Source organism: Bos indicus, chromosome 3 (assembly GCF_029378745.1).
Source record: "Bos indicus isolate NIAB-ARS_2022 breed Sahiwal x Tharparkar chromosome 3, NIAB-ARS_B.indTharparkar_mat_pri_1.0, whole genome shotgun sequence".
Classification (NCBI taxonomy): Eukaryota; Metazoa; Chordata; class Mammalia; order Artiodactyla; family Bovidae; genus Bos; species Bos indicus.
Window position 1 is genome coordinate 93,572,253 of NC_091762.1, and position 21,232 is coordinate 93,593,484.

Sequence of the window (21,232 nt, forward strand, 5' to 3'; positions counted from 1 at the left end):
AATTTTAAAAAGTAGAATTCTTTTATTGTGTGATTCAGTTATACACTACACATTAGTTTTATTTTCCATTATAGGTTATTACAAGATATTGACTATAGTTCCCTGTGCTATACAGTAAATCTTTGTTGCTTGTTGCATATCTATTTTTTTAAATTAGAAATCTAGCATTCTATTCATACTAAGTCAAACAAATGGAATCAAAATGTTAGGCAAAAATTCATAAGTTTTCTAAAATATATATATTATACATATTATTTATATGTATGTATACAAGTTTTCTACTATGCTTGATAAAGTCTTGAGAAAGAACATCAAAAAAAAAAAAAGAAGAGTGGGGAAATTGGAAAACATAAGACAGTTTTCTATACAACTTCAACCTCCTCAGGAAATTTAACTGCCATTTCTCCTTTGTAGGCAATGTCTACATATTTTTACAGAATATATATTTTAAACATTGTTTTAAAATAGGTAATTCTATATCTTGGAATGATTTTTTTGAATTGTGAACATTTTGAATATTAAGGTCAAAGTGAATAATTCTAATATATCCAAATTTTGGAGCAATCAGTTTTACTTGAAATTTGCCAAATAAAAAGTTTAAACATTCACGCATACTTAAGATAAAAAAACAATATTCAAACTGGTCTTATGAATACACAGGTGGGGAAATAGGGCTAGTTCTTGTCCCAAAAGAATAAATATACATAGTTTACAAATATTTGAGAAAAATATCAACTTCACCTTGATCAAATAGAAAGATACCACTTTAACCAACCTCACTAGTCAGGATGTTTAAAAATGGAGCTTATCAATGCTATGGAGACTATGGCAACACAGTCACCTTCATACACTATGGATAATAGTTCAAATGCACAATCTTTTTAGAAAGCAAAGTACAAAATTATTAAGAGCATTTAAAATGCCTTGAAAACCATTCTATGAAAATAATCAGGTATAGGAAAAGTCTTACACACAAAGCTATCTGTTCATCACATTCTTAGAACAGTGAAAAACTAGATATATACAAGTGAAATAACTGTGACATAGTTAAATAAAGTATGATCTATTCATATGACAAAGTACTATATTCCTATTTGAAATGAGTTTACAAAAATTTTTTAAATTTAGGAAAATGCTTATGATATAGTCTTAGTAAAAAATGCAAGGAACCAATTAGATATTCATCTACCCATTCATCCAACAAATATTTACAGAATGCCTATTCTGTGCTGATACTGCTCAAGGCTCAGAAGATCTAATAAATAAGATAGGCATATAAAGGAACACAGCCTAGAAATAGAAAGTTAAGTAATGAGGCTAGAGGGTATTCAAGACAGCCAAGGGGAATGAAAGAGAAGAGAGTGGAGGGGGTGGGGAGGGACAGAGAGAGAGAGAACATGAATACCCTGGAAGCACCAGATTTTGCAGTCATCTCAGTCACACCTACCACTGATATTTTAGAAGATGTGGTACACTGCATTAAATCTCTACTCATGATTTGCTTAACTCACATGTGGCAAGAAAAGAAGGAAGGAAGGGAATAAAGATTGATGTTAACTTATTTATTTGCTTTTAACAAAAGAGGACTGACACTGAGAAAACATACTAATTATATGAGCTTTCTGTTTATCTGCTTCAGAATAAGCTGGCACTTCTTATACTTCTAGAATCTATAATAGATCTGTAAAGGGTGGAAGTCAAAAGTTGGCCTCAGAAATCCATTTGCCAAGAAGGTGCAGCAGACAGTTACAAAAGCATTTACATGAGTAACATTTTTTTTTTTAATTTTCCTTCCTTGGATAATTTCTGGCACTGAATCGAAAACCATACTTTTCCTCTCCTTGGAAAAAAACAGACTATCAAACATGAACATGATACTTTTATAAACTGTGAATGGGCACAGGAATAGGCATCCTGTCAAAGAAGTATATTCAAATGGTAACATACTTCTTAAAATCTCTTGTGAAGGATAAAAAAATTTTTAACCTTATTACCTCATTTTACTACCATCTTGCTTCAAAAATTTCCTCAGAAGATGTTGGACAGTCTTTTTATATAAAAATAAATAGCTTAGGACTCAGCTACATAGGCATAAAGTCTGGTTGCTACTGAAAATAAACTATTTAAACACGTATCAACCACTCCACTAAGTACTGAAGATACAGAGGATTCACAGTGCTATTAAGATGAGTACAAAATGCTATGGAAATCTACAGAATGAAAAAAATTACAGGAAATAATATCTTGAGATATTATCTGTATTCTTTTGTTCGTCCTGCCTCCTTGAACACATAACTCTTCATATGCCATTAAGACAGCCAAGTACCAAAAAGTAATCATTTAGCTTTAGTTTCTGGAGAAGGCAATGGCACCCTACTCCAATACTCTTGCCTGGAAAATCCCATGGACAGAGGAGCCCGGTAGGCTGCAGTCCATGGCGTCACTGAGGGTCGGACACGACTGAGCGACTTCACTTTCACTTTGCACTTTCATGCACTGGAGAAGGAAATGGCAACCCACTCCAGTGTTCTTGCCTGGAGAATCCCAGGGACGGGGGAGCCTGATGGGCTGCCGTCTATGGGGTCGCACAGAGTCGGACACGACTGAAGTGACTCAGCAGCAGCAGCAGCTTTAGTTTCAAATTAGACATCTAAAAGTCTTGGCATAAATAACATAAAAAAGCATGTTTTTCTATTGTTGGAGCCTGGCTTTTTGAGAAAGCAAAGATTTGTTGAGTTTCAAAGGGCAAAATGCTTTAATGGACTCAGTATACACTGAAAAAGCACATTCTATGTGATGACAGCAAGTGGAAATATGAATTTACTCAAAGGAATAAAGCGGCAACTACATTAACCTTAAATAGATAAGGTTTTCTTATTAAACAAAAATAATAATTTCTTGTGGGCTTTATAACATATGTAAAAGAAAAATTCACAACTACAGTATTGTAAAGCCTGGACAGGAGAAATGGAAATGCACTGTTGTAATGTTCTTTTACTACTGGTGTAGTAGTATAATAACACTTGAAGATAGGCCATAATAATAAAGATAAAATGGAGAAACAAAAAGCAATCCAAAACTAGGCCGAAAAAAAGAGAGAAACAGGAATAAAGAGCAGCTAGGACAAAGAGAACATAAACAGCCATATTAATAATCACATCAAATGCAGTCTAAATATCCCAACCAAAAGCAGACATTGCCAGTGCAGAGCAGAAAAACAAGAACCAACTAAATCCTGCCAATGCACTTTAAACATAAAATCACAAATAGGTTAAAGCTTAAAAGATAAAAAAAAAGGTATACCATGTTCAGTTCAGTTCAGTCCAGTTGCTCAGTCGTGTCTGACTCTTTGCGACCCCATGAATCTCAGCACGCTGGGCCTCCCTGTCCCTCACCAACTCCTGGAGTTTACTCAAACTCATGTCCATTGAGTCGGTGATGCCATCCAGCCATCTTATCCTCTGTCGTCCCCTTCTCCTCCTGCCCCCAATCCCTCCCAGCATCAGGGTCTTTTCCAATGAGTCAACTCTTCGCATGAGGTGGCCAAAGTACTGGAGTTTCAGCTTTAGCATTAGGCCTACCATGTTAGCACGGGTTAAAAATTGAAAGCTAGAGTGGCCATATTAAATCAGCCAAAGTAGATCTCAGTGCAAAGACTTGACAGAGCAAAGAAGACCATTTCATGAAGATACAGGGGAAAACGTAAAACTGTCTTTATCCACAGATGATATGATTATCTATGCAGAAAACCTGATAGCGTTTTTAAACAACTACTCAAATTAACAAGTCAGTTTTGGCAAGGCTACAAGATGAATATACAAAAATTTGATTATATTTCTATATACTAGGAATAAAAATTTGAAACTGAAAAAAATACCATTCACAACAGCACCAAAAATATGAAATACTTAGGGATAAATCTGACAAAGATATGCAAGACCTATATGATGAAAACTGTATTTCTGGAAAAAGTTAAAGGCCTAAATAAATGGGGATATATATTTTGTTTATGGGTCAGAAAATTCACTATTGTTTGAGTCTCAATTCACTCCCAAATAAATCTATACATTCAACTTAACCCTAATAAAAAATTACAGGAAGGTTTTCTGTAGAAATCAACAAGCTGATTTTAAATTTCTATAGAAATGCAAAGAAGCTAGAATAGCCAAGCAACTCTGAAAAAGAATAAAATTGAGGGCTAAAGCTACCTAATTTCAAGAACTGTTATAAAGGTATAGTAATCAAAACAGCACGGTACTCATGTAAAGACAGACAAATTGGTTAACTGGAAAGAAAAGAGGAACCAGAAATAATGCCCACATATTTAGGAACTAAATCAGTAGATCTTTGACAAAGGCAATACAATGGATAAAGTAGAGTTTCCAATAAGTGGCACTCCAACAACTGGAAATCACCATGTAAAAAATGGGCTCAAATTAATACTTTGTATCATCCATAAAAATTAACTCAAAATGGGTTACAAATCTAACTGTAAGGCTGAAAGCATAAAACATTTAGGGAAAAAAACACAGGAAAAGATCTTTGTGACCCAAGGTTAGAAAAAGATTTCTTAGATAGGACTTAGCCAAAAGTAAAAACTTTTGCTCTTTAAAGACACTAGTAAGAGAATGAAAAGGAAAGTCACAGACTGGGAGAAAAATCTTTGCAAAGCATATATTTTGTAAAGAACTTTTACACAGGACTAGAAAGAATTCTTACAATTCAACAAAAAGAAAAATAAATTTTGGAGAAGGCAATGGCAACCCACTCCAGTACTCTTGCCTGGAAAATCCCATGGATGGAGAAGCCTGGTGGGTTTTAGTCCATGGGGTCGCTGAGTCAAACATGACTGAGCAACTTAGAGTGCCTGAAGACTTTGGACAGAAGTTTGCAACATTGTACAGGAGACAGTGAACAAAACCATCCCCAAGAAAACGAAATGCAGCAAGCAAAATGGTTGTCTGAGAAGGCCTTACAAATAGCTGAGAAAGGAAGAGACGTGAAAGGCAAAGGAGAAAAGGAAAGATATACCCATCTGAATGCAGTGTTCCAAAGAACAGCAAAGAGATAAAAGCCTTCTTAAGTGAACAAGGCAAAGAAATAAAGGAAAACAATAGAATGGGAAAGACTAGAGATCTCTTTAAGAAAATCAGAGATACCAAGGGAACATTTCATGCAAAGACAGGCACAATAAAGGACAGAAATGGTATAGACCTAACAGAAACAGAAGATATTAAAAAGAAGTGAAAAGAATACACAGAAGAATTGTGTCTTAATGACCCAGATAACCACAATGGGGTAATCACTCACCTATACCAGACATTCTGGAGTGTGAAGTCAAGTGGGCCTTAGGAAGCATTACTATGAACAAAGCTAGTGGAGGTGACAGAAGTACAGCTGAGCTCAAATAGTAAAAGATGATGCTGTTAAAGTGCTGTACTCAAGATGCCAGCAAATTTGGAAAACTGAGCAGTGGTCATAGGACTGGAAAAGGCCAGTTTTCATTTCAATCCCGAAGAAAGGCAATGCCAAAGAATGTTCAAACTACTGCACAATTGCACTCACTCCCCTTGTTGTTGTTCAGTTGCTCAGTTGTGTTCACCTCTTTGAAACCCCATAGACTGCAGCATGCCAGGCTACCCTGTCCTTCACTATCTCCTGGAGTTTGCTCAAACTTATGTCCATTGAATCAGTGATGCCATCCAACCAATGCATCCAACCATTTCATCTTCTGTCATCCCCTTCTCTTGCCTTCAGTCTTCCCCATGCTAGCAAGGTAATGCTCAAAATCCTTCAAGCTAGGCTTCAACAGTAAGTGAACTGAGAAATTCCAGATGTAAAAGCTGGATTTAGAAAAGGCAGAGGAACCAGAGATCAAATTGTCAATATCCATTAATCATAGGAAAAGCAAAGGAATTACAGAAAAATATCTACTTCTGCTTCATTGACTATGCTAAAGCCTTTGACTGTGTGGATCACAACAAACTGTGGAAAATTCTGAAAGAGATGGGAATACCAGATCACCTTACCTTCCTCCTGAGAAACCTGTATGCAGGTCCAGAAGCAACAGTGAGAACTAGGCATGGAACAATGGACTGGTTCAAAATTGAGAAAGGAGTATATCAAGACTGTATATTGTCACTCTGCTTATTTAATTTATATGCAAAATACATCATGCAAAATCCCAGACTGGATGTATCATAAGCTGGAATCAAGACTGCTCAGTGAAATATCAATAGTCTCAGATATGCAGATCACACCACCCTAATGGCAGAAAGCAAAGAAGAACTAAGGAGCCTCTTGATGAAGATCAAAGAGGAGAGTGAAAAAACTGGCTTAAAACACAACATTCAAAAAACTAAGATACATCCGGTTCCATCACTTCATGGCAAATAGATGGGGAAACAATGGAAAGAGTGACAGACTTTATTTTCTTGGGCTCCAAAATCACTGCAGTCAGTGACTGCAGCCATGAAATTAAAAGACACTTGTTCCTTGGAAGAAAAGCTATGATGAATCTAGGCAGTTTATTAAAAAGAAGACACTGGTTGTGTGAATGCAGAGGGGGCTGGTGGAGAGACTGAGAAGAGAGATCAAGCCCTGAGACTTTGGAGTGGGAGCACTGACTCCAAGACCCTAGACTACCAGAGAACTAACCCTAGAAGGTATTAAATAGTGAGAATTCACACAAAGGAAACCACTGTAATACAAGACCTGGCATCACCCAACCACCAATAGCACCCTGCACTACACACCTCATCTAAACAACAAACAAAACAAAAATACAAACCCAATCATCAGCAGACAGGATTACTACCTCACTCAGTCTTGCCCATAAGAAGAAAAACAAACAAACAAAAACTCAGCACAAACCTCACCTTATAAGAAGCTTATACAAACCACTAGATCAAACTTTGACAGCAGAAACCAAAAGGAAGAAAGAATTCAACCCTGAAGCCTGGGAAAAGGAGACCTCAAACACAATAAGTTAAAAAATAATAATAATGAAAAGGCAGAGAAACACTACACAAATGAAGGAACAAACTAGAAACACAGAAGTCCAAATGAATAAAGAGGAAATAGGCAAACTACCTGAAAAAGAATTCAGAATGATAGTAAAGATGATTAAAAACCTTGAAAGCAAAATGGAGAAAATGCAAGAATCAATTAACAAAGACCTAGAACAATTAAAGAATAAACATGCAGAGACAAACAACACAATTACTGAAATTAAAAATACTCTGCTGCTGCTGCTAAGTCGCTTCAGTCGTGTCCAACTCTATGCGACCCCATAGACGGCAGCCCACCAGGCTCCTCTTTCCCCAGGATTCTCCAGGCAAGAACACTGGAGTGGGTTGCCATTTCCTTCTCCAATGCACGAAAGTGAAAAGTGAAAGTGAAGTCGCTCAAAGGAATCAATAGCAGAATATCTGAAGCAGAAGAACGAATCAGTGAACTGGAAGATAAAATGGTGGAAATAACTTCTGAAGAGCAGAATAAAGTAAAAAGAATGAAAAAAACTGAGGATAGTCTCAGAGACCTCTGGGACAATATTAACCACACCAACATTTGAATAATAGGGGTCCCAGAAGAAGAAAAGAAAAAGAAAGGGTATGAGAAAATTTTTGAAGAGATTATAGTTGAAAATTTCCCCAATATGGAAAAGGAAATAGTCAATCAAGCCCAAGAGGCACAAAGAGTCCCATTCTGGATAAACCCAATGAGAAACATGCCAAGACACATAGTAATCAAACTAACAAAGACGAAACACAAAGAAAGATATTAAAAGCAGCAAGGGAGAAGCAACAAGTAACATACAAGGGAAACCCCATACACTTAACAGCTGATCTTTTAGGAGAAACTCTGCAGGCTCTGGCAGGAATGGCAGGATATATGTAAAGTACTGAACGGGAAAAATCTACAACCAAGATTACTGTACCCAGCAAGGATCTCATTCAAAATTGATGGAGAAATCAAAAGCTTTTCAGACAAGCAAAGGTTAAGAGAATTCAGTACCAACTTTACACCAAATGTTAAATGGACTTATATAGTCAAGAAATACAAGAGAAGAAAAAAGATCTATAAAATAAACCCCAAACAATTAAGAAAATGGCAATAGGAACATATATATCAATAATTACTTTAAATCCTTAGATATAAATACATTAAATACTCCAACCAAAAGACACAAACTGCCTGAATGGATACAAAAACAAGACCTGTATATATGCTGTCTACAAGAAACCCACTTTAGACCTCAAGACATGTGCAGACTGAAAGTGAGAGGATGGAAAAATATATTCCATGCAAATGGGAAGCAAAAGAAAGCTGAAGTAGCAATCCTCATATCAGACAAAATAGACCTTAAAATAAAGAAGATCACAAGAGATAAGGAAGGAAACTACATAGTGACAAAGGGATCAATCCAAGAGGAAGACATAACAATTGTAAATATCTATGCACCCAACACAGGAGCATCTCAATACATAAGACAAACACTAACAGACAGAAAAGGAGAAATTGACAATAATACAATAATAGGAGACTTTAACACCCCACTCACACCAATGGACAGATCATCAAAACAGAAAATTAATAAGGAAACACAAGTCTTAAATGATACATTAGATGAGATGGATCTCACTGATTTCTTCAGGACATTCCATCCAAATGCAGAAGAATATACCTTCTTCTCAAGTGCACATGGAACATTCTTCAGGATAGACCACATCTTGGGTCACAAATCAAACCTCAGTAAAGTTAACAAAATTGAAATCATATCAAGCATCTTCTCCGACCACAATACTATGAGACTAGATATCAATTACAAGAAAAAAACTGTAAGAAACACAAACATGTGGAGATTAAACAACACGTTTCTAAGTAATCAACAGGTTACTGAAGAAATTAAAAGGGAAATCAAAAAATTTCTAGGAACAAATGACAATGAAAACACAACTACTCAAAACCTATGGGATGCAGCAAAAGCAGTTCTAGGAGGGAAGTTTATAGCAATTCAATCCTACCTCAAGAAAAAAGAAAAGCATCAAATAGCATAACTTGACAACTAAAACAACTGGAAAAAGAAGAACAAAAATAAATAAATAAATAAGTAGAAGGAGAGAAATCATAAAGATCCAAGCAGAAATAAATGAAAAAGAAATGAAAGAAACAATAGTAAAGAGTAATAGAACTAAAACCTGGTTCTTTGAGAAGATAAACAAAATTGACAAAACTTTAGCCAGACTCATCAAGAAAAAAGAGAAGAATCGAATCAAAAAAATTACAAATGAAAAAGGAGAGGTTACAACAGACAATGCAGAAATACAAAGGATTATAAGAGACTATTATGAACAACTATATGGCAATAAAATGGATAACCTGGAAGAAATGGACAGATTCTTAGAAAAGTTCAATCTTCCAAGACTGAACCAGAAAAAAACAGAAATTATGAACAACCCAATTACAAGCCCGGAAATTGAAGATGTGATCAAAAATTTCCCAAAAAACAAAAGCCCAGGACCAGATGGCTTCAGAGGAGAAATCTATTACACATTTAGAGAAGAGCTAATGGCTATTCTTCTAAAACTCTTCAAAAAATTACAGAGGAAGGAACACTTCCAAACTGATTCTACGAGGCCACCATCACCCTGATACCAAACCAAAGACAATACAAGAAAAGAAAACTCAGGCCAATATCACTGATGAACATAGATACAAAAATCCTCAACAAAATTTTAGCAAATAGAATTCAGCAACACATCAAAAAGCTCATACACCATGATCAAGTTCGGTTTATTCCAGGAATGCAAGGATTCTTCAATATACTCAAATCAATCAGTGTGATACACCATATTAACAAATTGAAAGATACAAACCATATGATTATCTCAATAGATGCAGAAAAAGCCTTTGACAAAATTCAGCACCCATTTATGATTAAAACTCTTCAAAAAATGGGCATAGAAGAAACCTACCTCAACATATTAAAGGCTATATATGATAAAGTGAAAAGTGAAAGCAAGTCGCTCAGTCATGTCCTACTCTTTGCAGCCCCATGGACTGTAGCCTACCACGCTCCTCCATCCATGGGATTTTCCAGGCAAGAGTACTGGAGTGGGGTGCCACTTCCTTCTCCAGAGGATCTTCCCAACCCAGAGATCGGACGCAGGTCTCCTGCATTGTAGGCAGATGCTTTACCATTTGAGCCACCAGAGAAGATATATATGATAAGCCTACAGCAAACATTATTCTCAGTGGTGAGACTGAAAGCATTCCCCCTAAGATCAGGAACAAAACAAGGGTGTTCACTTTTATTCAACATAGTTCTGGAAGTCCTAGCTACAGCAATCAGAGAATAAAAACAAATAAAAGGAATCCAGATCGGAAAAGAAGAAGTAAAGCTCTCAGTTTGCAGATGACATGATACTGTACATAGAAAACCCTAAAGCTAGTATCAGAAAATTACTAGAGCTAATCAATGAATTTATAAAAGTTGCAGGATACACAATCAATACACAGAAATCACTTGCATTTCCATATACTAACAATGAAAAATCAGAGAGAAATCAATGTATCGATCCCATTCACCACTGAAACAAAAAAATTACATATCTAGGAATAAATTTACCTAAGGAGACAAAAGAACTGTACACAGAAAATTATAAGACACTGATGAAAGAAATCAAAGATGACATAAACAGATGGAGAGATTTCCACGTTTCTGGGTAGGAAGAATCAATCTTGTGAAAATGACTATACTACCAAACACAATCTACAGATTCAATGTGATCCCTATCAAATTACCAATGCATTTTTCACACTAGAACAAAAAATTTCACAATTCATATGGAAACACAAAACATCCCAAATAGCCAAAGTAATCTTGAGAAAGAAGAACGGAGCTGGAGGAATCAACCTTCCTGACTTCAGATTATACTACAAAGCTACAGTCATTAAGACAGTATGGTACTGGCACAAAAACAGAAACATAGACCAATGGAACAAAATAGAAAGCCCAGAAGTAAACCCATGAACTTATGGGTACCTTATGTTTCACAAAGGAGGCAAGAATATACAATGGGGCAAAGACAGCCTCTTCAATAAATGGTGCTGGGAAAACTGGACAGCTACATGTGAAAGAATGAAACACTTAGGAAGTTAGAACACTTCCTAACACCATACACAAAGATAAACTCAAAATGCATTAAAGACCTAAATGTAAGAACAGAAACTATAAAACCCTTAGAGGAAAACATAGGCAGAACACTCGACATAAATCAAAGCAAGATCCTCTATGACCCACCTCCTAGAGTAAAGGAAATAAGAACAAAAGTAAACAAGTGGGACCTGCTTAAACTCAAAGCTTTTGCACAGCAAAGGAAACTATAAGCAAGATGAAAAGACAACCTTTGGAATGGGAGAAAATAACAGCAAATGAAACAACTGACAAAGGATTAATTTTCAAAATATACAAGCAGCTCATATAACTCAATACCAGGAAAACAAACAACCTAATCAAAAAGTGGGGAAAAGGCCTAAACAGAGATTTCTCCAAAGAAGGCATACAGATGGCTAACAAACACATAAAAGATGCTCAACATCACTCATTATTTGAGAAGTGCAAATCAAAACCACAGTGAGATGTCACCTCACACGAGTCAGAATGGCCATCATCAAAAAGCCTACAAACGATAAATGCTGGAGAAGATGTGGAGAAAAGGGAACCCTTTTGCACTGTTGGTGGGAATGTAAATTGATATAGTCACTATGGAAGACAGTATGAAGATTCCTTAAAAAACTAGGAATAAAACCCACCATATGACCCAGTAATCCCACTCCTAGTCATATACCCTGAGGAAACCAGGGTTGAAAAAGACACATGTATCCCATTGTTTATTACAGCACTATTTACAATAGCTAGAACATGGAAGCAACCTAGATGTCAATCAACAGATGAATGGATAAAGAAATTGTGGTAGATATACACAATGCAACATTACTCAGCCATAAAAAGGAACGCATCTGAGTCAGTTCTGATGAGATGGATGAACTCAGAACCTATTATACAGAGTAAAGTGAATCAGAAAGAGAAAGATAAATACTGTATTCTAACACAGATATACGGAACCTAGAAAAATGGTACTGAAGAATTTATTTACAGGGCAGCAGTGGAGAAACAGACATAGAGAATAGACTTATGGACAGGGGAGAGGGGAGGAGAGGGTGAGATATATGGAAAGAGTAACATGGAAACTGACATTATCATATGTAAAAAAGATAGCCAATGGGAATTTGCTGTATGGCTCAGGAAACTCAAACAGGGGCTCTATATCAACCTAGAGGGGTGAGATGGGGAGGGATATGGGAGGGAGGTTCAATAGGGAGGGGATATATGTATACCTATGGCTGATTCTTCTTGAGGTTTGACAGAAAACAACAAAATTCTGTAAAGCAATTATTCTTCAATAAAAAAATAAATTTAAAAAAATGTAGAGACATCACTTTGCCAACAAAGGTCCATATAGTCAAAGCTACGGTTTTTCCAGTAATCATGTATGGATGTGAGAATGGGATGATAAAGAAGGCTGAGTGCCAAAGAATTTATGGTTTCAAACTATGGTACTGGAGAAGAGTCTTGAGAGTCCCTTGGACTACAAGGAGATCAAACCAATCAATCATAAAGGAAGTCAATCATGGATATTCATTGGAAGGACTGATGCTGAATCTGAGGCTCCAATACTTTGGACACCTGATGCCAAGTGCTGACTCACTGGAAAAGATCCTGATGCTGGGAAAGCTTGAGGGCATGAAGAGAAGGGGGCAACAGAAGATGAGATGGTTGGATGGCATCATTGAGTCAATGGAAATGAGTCTGAGCAAACTCCAAGAGATAGTGAAGTACAGGGAAGCCTGGCATGCTGCAGTCCATTGGGTCACAAAAAGTTGGACACAACTGAACAACAACAAAATGGACAACTCATTCACCAGCTTTCCTTTTAAGCTTTTTTTTGGGGTGGGAGTGTTTAATTTGTTGTTTGCTCCATCTGTTTTTGACATCTTAAGCAACTACGTTGTTAAACAGTTGTTGCTGATTGTTTTTGACAAATCACTCTGAGGAAAATACTGTTTGCATTGGGCATGTTCTCTTTGGGTTACACAAAGGCAAGCTTTTTGAGAATGGTTTACCAGAGAACTTCCAGACAGGTCAAATAATGACAAGCCTCTAAGTATGGGGCTTTGAAAGAACTTCAGCTCAATTTTGCCTTCTCTAGTGCTGGGTAATCTGCTAGTTTTCACCATGACTGCAGGCTCTTGTTTGCAAGGCTACCATGGAGCTGGAGAAAAGGACTGATATCAGAGCAAGTAAAAAGTGCCACAAAGCTTGCTGTTCTTACAGATAGAGCTGTTGACTTCTTTTTAATAAATGTTGCTCAGACTGTTGTAAGCCTTTGTTAATTAATCAACTGAAAAAGTTGATCTTGACAATTTTTGCAAGTGTTCTTGGTAATTTTGTAACAGAGAGTATTTTCAGATGTTGTTATTCTGCCACTCTTAGTAACATCACTCTCATTCACCTCATTTTTAGATTACTTTTAAAGATATTTTAAACATATTAAACTATTTAAAGCAATAATAATAGTAATAGTATAGTGTGGGGTTTTATAATACACTCAGAAGTAAATGTATGATAATAATAGCGCACAGTATCAGGGTATATGGAAATATGCTGTTAGAAAAATTCCTATAAGTGAAATTTTATGACATTATTTGAAGGTAGACCATGGTAAATTAAAGATGCATGTTGTAAATCCTAGAGCAAACACTAAAAAAATGAGAAAAGGAAACAATTCAATAGAAGAGAGAAAATAAAATACTAAAAAATATTTAGTTAATAACAAGATAGTATGAAAGAGAGAAAAGAATCAAAGAACAGACAGAATAGAAAACAAAAAGTGGCATATTATACTACAATTGTATGTGCCTGTCTACCTATTTCTATCAATGTACACTCTATCAATGTACACTCATTTTTGTTACTAGTTTATAAGATTACCTAATTTGAGTGATAAATAGAAATAAACCAAAATTAATTGCTGAAATAAATACACTATGAATTCTAATTCTTCTCTATTTTGGAATTTCTGATAATTTATACAATTTTACTTAATACATAAGACAATATAAAAAAAATACAAAACTTACCTGTCTTCATAAAATAAATCTCAGAATTTTAGTGCTAAGCTATTTTGGAAACCACTTTGTACAATTTCTTCATTTAACAATTAAGGAAACTAAGAGTCAGAGTGACTGACTAATCATTAACAACTGAAAATTAATCAAAAGAGTCATATGGCCAGTTAGTAGTAGAGCCACAGTAAAATTCTTATAACTTTCTATAAAAATTTCTATACAACACCAACCACATATGCAACTATACGTATATAATGTGCTTATTTCAGATGATCCTATCTAGCAGATCTAGCAGTATCCCTATTTGGAAACATCTTGTTAATTAAGTTGTACACCTATTTTAGAATAATCAGACTTTTAAATATGCCTTTTGTTGAACTTAGAGTTTCAACTAATTCAAATTCTCAACAATTAATCAAGATTTTTGAACTACACTATACTTAACAAAAATTGAAAATATCATAGTTAAATAGTCATTTAAAACACTGCATACCAAAATCAGAGAATAAAATCATTCACTTAAATCAATGACCAAATCATTCACACTTATGCCAAAAACGATTTAAAAATTATGAAATCTATGTGTATCATTACCTGTAGCTCCAAGTGGGTGCCCCTTTGAAATTAATCCGCCACTAGGATTTATGACCCACTTTCCTCCATAAGTATTATCTCCTCTTTCAACCAGTTTTCCACCTTGACCTACAGAAGGAAAAATAAATGTAAAAAATAACATTGGGATAAATGATATTTTTTTTTTTAACTTATGGATAGCCAAGAATTTCTTGGACCAAACATTTCTTGATGGCTCAAACTAACATCAAACTGACATGCACACTTCTAAAAGTGAGGTAATAAATATTGGGTATTAAAGGCTTATATTTTCAGAACATTTCCTGCATGAAACAAAGCTCCTATTAGTTCCTAAGAGCTCTCTGCTTCCAAAATTGCTCTTAATATAACAGAGATTCAGAGAATCATAAGAAAAACATTGAAATAGACACAATAAAATAATACTAGGTTTAAAAATTCATAATTTTGCCAAAATGTATTCATTTCCATTTTCAACTGTACATTACATGATATAGAAATATTCTTAGTAAACAACAGTGGGGAGAGGGGAGAGAGAGAGAAAAAAAGAGCACTTTCATGAAATAAAATGGCTGAAAACACTGTTAAGCATCAGTTCAGTTCAGTTCAGTTCAGTCGCTCAGTCGCGTCCGACTCTTTGCGACCCCATGAATCACAGCACACCAGGCCTCCCTGTCCATCACCAACTCCCGGAGTTCACCCAGACTCAAATCCATCGAGTTAGTGATGCCATCCAGCCATCTCATCCTCTGTCGTCCCCTTCTCCTCCTGCTCCCAATCCCTCCCAGCATCAGAGTCTTTTCCAATGAGTCAACTCTTCGCATGAGGTGGCCCAAGTAATGGGAGTTTCAGCTTTAGCATCAGTCCTTCCAAAGAAATCCCAGGGCTGATCTCCTTCAGAATGGACTGGTTGGATCTCCTTGCAGTCCAAGGGACTCTCAAGAGTCTTCTCCAACACCACAGTTCAAAAGCATCAATTCTTCAGCGCTCAGCCTTCTTCACAGTCCAACTCTCACATCCATACATGACCACAGGAAAAACCATAGCCTTGACTAGATGGACCTTTGTTGGCAAAGTAATGTCTCTGCTCTTCAACATGCTATCTAGGTTGGTCATAACTTTCCTTCCAAGGAGTAAGTGTCTTTTAATTTCATGGCTGCAGTCACCATCTGCAGCTTACATCTGTGAATGTAAGCTTAAAGAAAAAAAATTACATCACATGCTTGGCAGCCTCAACATTCTTATCAATTCTGTGGTCATTCATCCAGGTGGTTAAGGAGTAAACAATAATGCATGCATAGTATAAAATATTCTTCCAGATGATATTTCTGGTAATGAGAGGTGAAATGTGTCCAAATAATGATGATAATGGTCATGGTGATGCTACCAGAGGCATCTAATAGCTTTTGATGGTAGTTCAGACCATAAAGAATCTGCCTGCAGTGCAGGAAACCTGGGTTTGATCCCTGGGTTGGGAAGATTCCCTGGAGAAGGAAACAGCAACCCACTCCAGTATTCTTGCCTGGAGAATTCCACGGAGAGAGGAGCCTAGCAGGCCAGAGTCCATGGGGTCACAAAGAGTCAGACATGACTAAGTGACTAACATACACACAATCATTTATTTATATATTTATTTTTGGTTGTGCTGGATCTTTGCTGCTGCACAGCTTTTTCTCTGGTTGCTGCATAAGAAGGCTGACATGGCTATGTTAGTCAGATAAAAGAGACTTCTAGACAAAGAATATAACCAGAGATAAAGTAGAATACTTGATAATGAAAAAAAAAAAAAAAACCTCATCAGGAAGATGTAAAAACCATAAATAGCAGAGCCTCAAAATAAAAAAAGCAAAAATTGATAAAATTAAAAAAAGAGATAACTCCACAACTGTAGTACAACTACAATATGAGATTCTAACACCCCTCTCTCAGCAAGTGATAGAGCACATCTAATAAATTAGTGGAGACACAGAAGATCTGAAAAGTCCTATCAATCATCTTGATTTAACTGACACATATAGAACACTACATCTAACAATCTTGAAATCACCATTGTTTTTCAAGTACATGTAAGTTCACCAGTATATACCATGTGCTGAGCCATAAAATAAATTTCAACTAATTTAAAAGGATCAAAACCAAATAAAGCATAATCTCTGACTACAACAAAATTACAATAGAAAGCAATAAGATACCTATGAAAAATCGAAATATTTAGATACAAAACAACTCATCTCTAAATAGTTTACAGGTCAAAGACAAAATTAGACATTAAAGAGACATTTTAAATATTTTGAACTAAATGACAATGGATATTAAAAACCTGTGGACCTTTTGTAGAAATAATAAATGCTGGAGAAGGTATGGAGAAAAGAGAACCCTCTTACACTGTTGGTGGGAATGCAAACTAGTATAGCCACTATAGAGAACAGTGTGGAGATTCCCTAAAAAACTGGAAATAGAACTGACATACAACCCAGCAATCCCACTGCTGGGCATACACACCGAGGAAACCAGAATTGAAAGAGATACGTGTACCCCAATGTTACCTGCATCACTGTTTACAATAGCTAGGACATGGAAGCAACCTAGATGTCCATCAGCAGATGAATGGATAAGAAAGCTGTGGTACATATACATGATGGACTATTCAGTTCAGTTCAGTCGCTCAGTCGTGTCCGACTCTGTGACCCCATGAATTGCAGCACGCCAGGCCTCCCTGTCCATCACCAACTCCGGAAGTTCACTCAAACTCACGTCCATCGAGTCAGTGATGCCATCCAACCATCTCATCCTCTGTTGTCGCTTTCTCCTCCTGCCCCAATCCCTCCCAGCATCAGAGTCTTTTCCAATGAGTCAACTCTTTGCATGAGGTGGCCAAAGTAATGGAGTTTCAGCTTTAGCATCAGTCCTTCCAAAGAACACCCAGGACTGATCTCCTTTAGAATGGACCGGTTGGATCTCCTTGCAGTCCAAGGGACTCTCAAGAGTCTTCTCCAACACCACAGTTCAAAAGCATCAATTCTTCGGTGCTCAGCTTTCTTCACAGTCCAACTCTCACATCCATACATGACTACTGGAAAAACCATAACCTTGACTAGACAGACCTTTATTGGCAAAATAATGTCTCTGCTTTTGAATATGCTATCTAGGTTGGTCATAACTTTCCTTCCAAGGAGTAAGTGTCTTTTAATTTCATGGCTGCAGTCACCATCTGCAGTGATTTTGGAGCCCAGAACAATAAAGTCTGACACTGTTTCCACTGTTTCCCCATCTATTTCCCATGAAGTGATGGGACCAGATGCCATGATCTTAGTTTTCTGAATGTTGAGCTTTAAGCCAACTTTTTCACTCTCCTCTTTCACTTTTATCAAGAGGCTTTTTAGTTGGATGGACTATTACTCAGCTATTAAAAAGAAAGCATTTGAATCAGTTCTAATGAGGTGGATGAAACTGGAGCCTATTATACAAAGTGAAGTAAGTCAGAAAGAAAAACACCAATACAGTATATTAACGCATATATGTGTAAGTTAGAAAGATGGTAATGATGACCCTATATGTGAGACAGCAAAAGAGACACAGATGTAAAGAACAGACTATTGGATTCTGTGGGAGAAGGCGAGGGTGGGATGATTTGAGAGAAATGCACTGAAACATGTATATTACTATATGTGAAATGGATTGCCAGTCCAGGTTCAATGCATGAGACAGGGAGCTCAGGGCCGGGGCATTGGGAGACCCTGAGGGATGGGATGCGGAGGGAGGTGGGAGGGGTTCAGGATGGGGGACACATGTATACCCATGGTTAATTCATGTCAATGTATGGCAAAAAGCACTACAATACTGTACTCCAATTAGCCTCCAATTAAAATAAATAAATAAATTTTTAAAAATATCTGTGGAATGCAGCTAACATACTGCTCAGAGAAAAACATAGCTTTACATACTACATTAGAAATGGAGAAAGATCTAAAATAAATCATCTGTCATAAGAAACTTAAAAAAAAAAGTCAAGTAAACCCAAAGTAAATTAAAGGAAGGAAATAATGAAAAGCAGAAATCAGTGAAGTAGAGGGGAAAAAAGACAACAACAAAGTCAAAAGCCAAATCTTGCTAAAGCTCAACAAAAGTGGCAAACCTCTAGGTAGGCAGATGAAGGAAAAAAAGGATAAAGAACAAAAAACATCAACATCAGGAATAAAAAAAAGTAACCATGGATTCTATAGAAATTAAAAGAATAAAAACAGAACACTCTGAACAACTTCAGCTGACAAATCTGACTACTTAAATGAAATAAACAACTTTTTTGAAAAAAGGTATCTTGCCAAAATTAATAGACACAGGAAGAAACAAAAAATATAAATATGTCTGTCTCTATTAATAAATATTAATTTGTTGAAAACATACTGCCAAAGAAAACTTTAAACTACGTGATTATACCAGTAAATTCTATGCAATAGTCAAAGAAGAAGTAACATTAATTTATACAAACAATTTTAGAAAATATAGAATGAGCGACCACTACTCAATTTATTTTCAGGGATCAGCATAAAACAACTAGGAAAAGAAAACTATAGATAAATATACTTCATGAATATATAAGCAAATATTATTCACAAAATGCTAGTAAACTGAGTCTAACAATATATTAAAAGGTTAAATAATATGACCAAGTAAAATTAATCCCAGAAACACAAGCTTAATTTAACATTTGAAATCAATCAATGTAATTCATGTCAACAAAACAAAGGAAAAACCCATATGATCATTTTAATAGATGTAGAAGAATTTTTAAAATCCAACACCCCTTCATGATTTAAAAAAAAAAAAACTCAGCAAACAAAGAACAGTAGGTAACTTTCTCAACATGATAAATGGCATCAACAACAGCCAAAAACAAAAACAAAACAAACAAACAAACAAAAAACTGTGTCTAACACACATAATGGTGAAAGATTAAATTGTATCCCCTGAGATCAGGACCAAGGTAATGATGACCACTTTCACTACTTCTATTCAATATGATACTAAAGCTCACAGTCATTGCAGTAAGGTAAGAAAAAAAAAATATATCAGAAAGGAAGATGTAAAACTGTCATTGGCAAATGGCATGATTGTTTACATAGAAAAATCACTCATAATCTGGAAAATAACTATCAGAATAAATGGATTTAGCAAAGTCACAGTTTTCAACCTTTTTTCAAATCAATTGCATTCTTTCATACTATCAGCAGATATTGGGAAATGAAGGTTAAAATACACCAAAAATCATTGGAATTTTAATTCCAAGGAATAAAACCTAACAAAAGACCTATACTGAAAACAAGAAGCATCCTGTTAGAAGCTAAAGGAGATATACACATATAATGGTTTAAAGAGTTAACACTGTTAAGATGACAATTCTCTCTAAATGAATCTAGCTCAGTTCAGTACAGTCGCTCAATCGTGTCTGAGTCTTTGTGACCCTGTGGACTACAGAATGCCAGGCTTCCCTGTCTATCACCAACTCCCAGAGCTTGTTCAAATTCATGCCCATCAAGTCAGATATGCCATCTAGCCATCTCATCCTCTGTTGTCCCCTACTCCTCCTGCCCTCAATCTTTCCCAGCATCAGGGTCTTTTCTAATGAGTCAACTCTTCGCATGAGGTGGCCAAACTATTGGAGTTTTGGCTTCAGCATCAGTCCTTCCAATGAACACCCAGGACTGATCTCCTTTAGGATTGACTGGTTGGATCTCCTTGCAGTCCAAGGGACTCTCAAGAGTCTTCTCCAACACCACAGTTCAAAAGCATCATTTCTTTGGCACTCAGTCTTTTTTATTGTCCAGCTTTCACATCCATATATGACTACTGGAAAAACCATAGCTTTGACTAGACAGACCTTTGTTGGCAAAGTAGTATCTCTGCTTTTTAATATGCTGTCTAGGTTGGTCATAGCTTTTCTTCCAAGGAGCAAGCATATTTTAAATTCATGGCTGCAGTCACCATCTACAGTGATTTTGGAACCCAAGAATATCCATTGTTTCCATTGTTTCCCATCTATTTGCCATGAAGTGATGGGAAGACTCAATAAAATCACAGATGCAAGACTCAATAAAATCACAATGAAAATTCCAACAAGCTTTTTACTTTATAGAAATTGACAAATTAATTCTGATATGTACATGGTGATGCAAAGGACCTAAAACATGCAAAATGATTTCTAAAAAGAACAAAGGTGGAGAACTTATCCCATCTAATATAGTAGAGTAGAATAAACATAGTAGCCAAAAATAATTTGATATTGGTGAAAGATAGACATGGAGATCAATGGAACAGAAGATAGAATCTAAAAATGGATCTTCATGTATATGGCAATTTTTGACAAAGCTGCCAAAGCAATTCAATGGAGAGAAAAGTCATTCCAATAAATGGTTGAGTATAGGAATAAAAAGAACAGTATCAACCTTTA

At 36.0% G+C, this 21,232-nt stretch overlaps 1 protein-coding gene across 3 annotated transcripts in view; it reads right to left on the minus strand.

Annotated features, from left to right (window-relative positions):
- The window catches only part of SCP2 (sterol carrier protein 2), a 117,340-nt gene that overhangs the window by 40,447 nt on the left and 55,661 nt on the right, over positions 1 to 21,232 (minus strand). For all 3 annotated transcript variants that reach the window (XM_070786526.1, XM_019957454.2, XM_019957456.2), the window contains one exon: positions 14,788 to 14,895. In XM_070786526.1, coding sequence (XP_070642627.1) covers positions 14,788 to 14,895 — 108 coding nt within the window. The remainder of the gene's footprint in view (positions 1 to 14,787; positions 14,896 to 21,232) is intronic.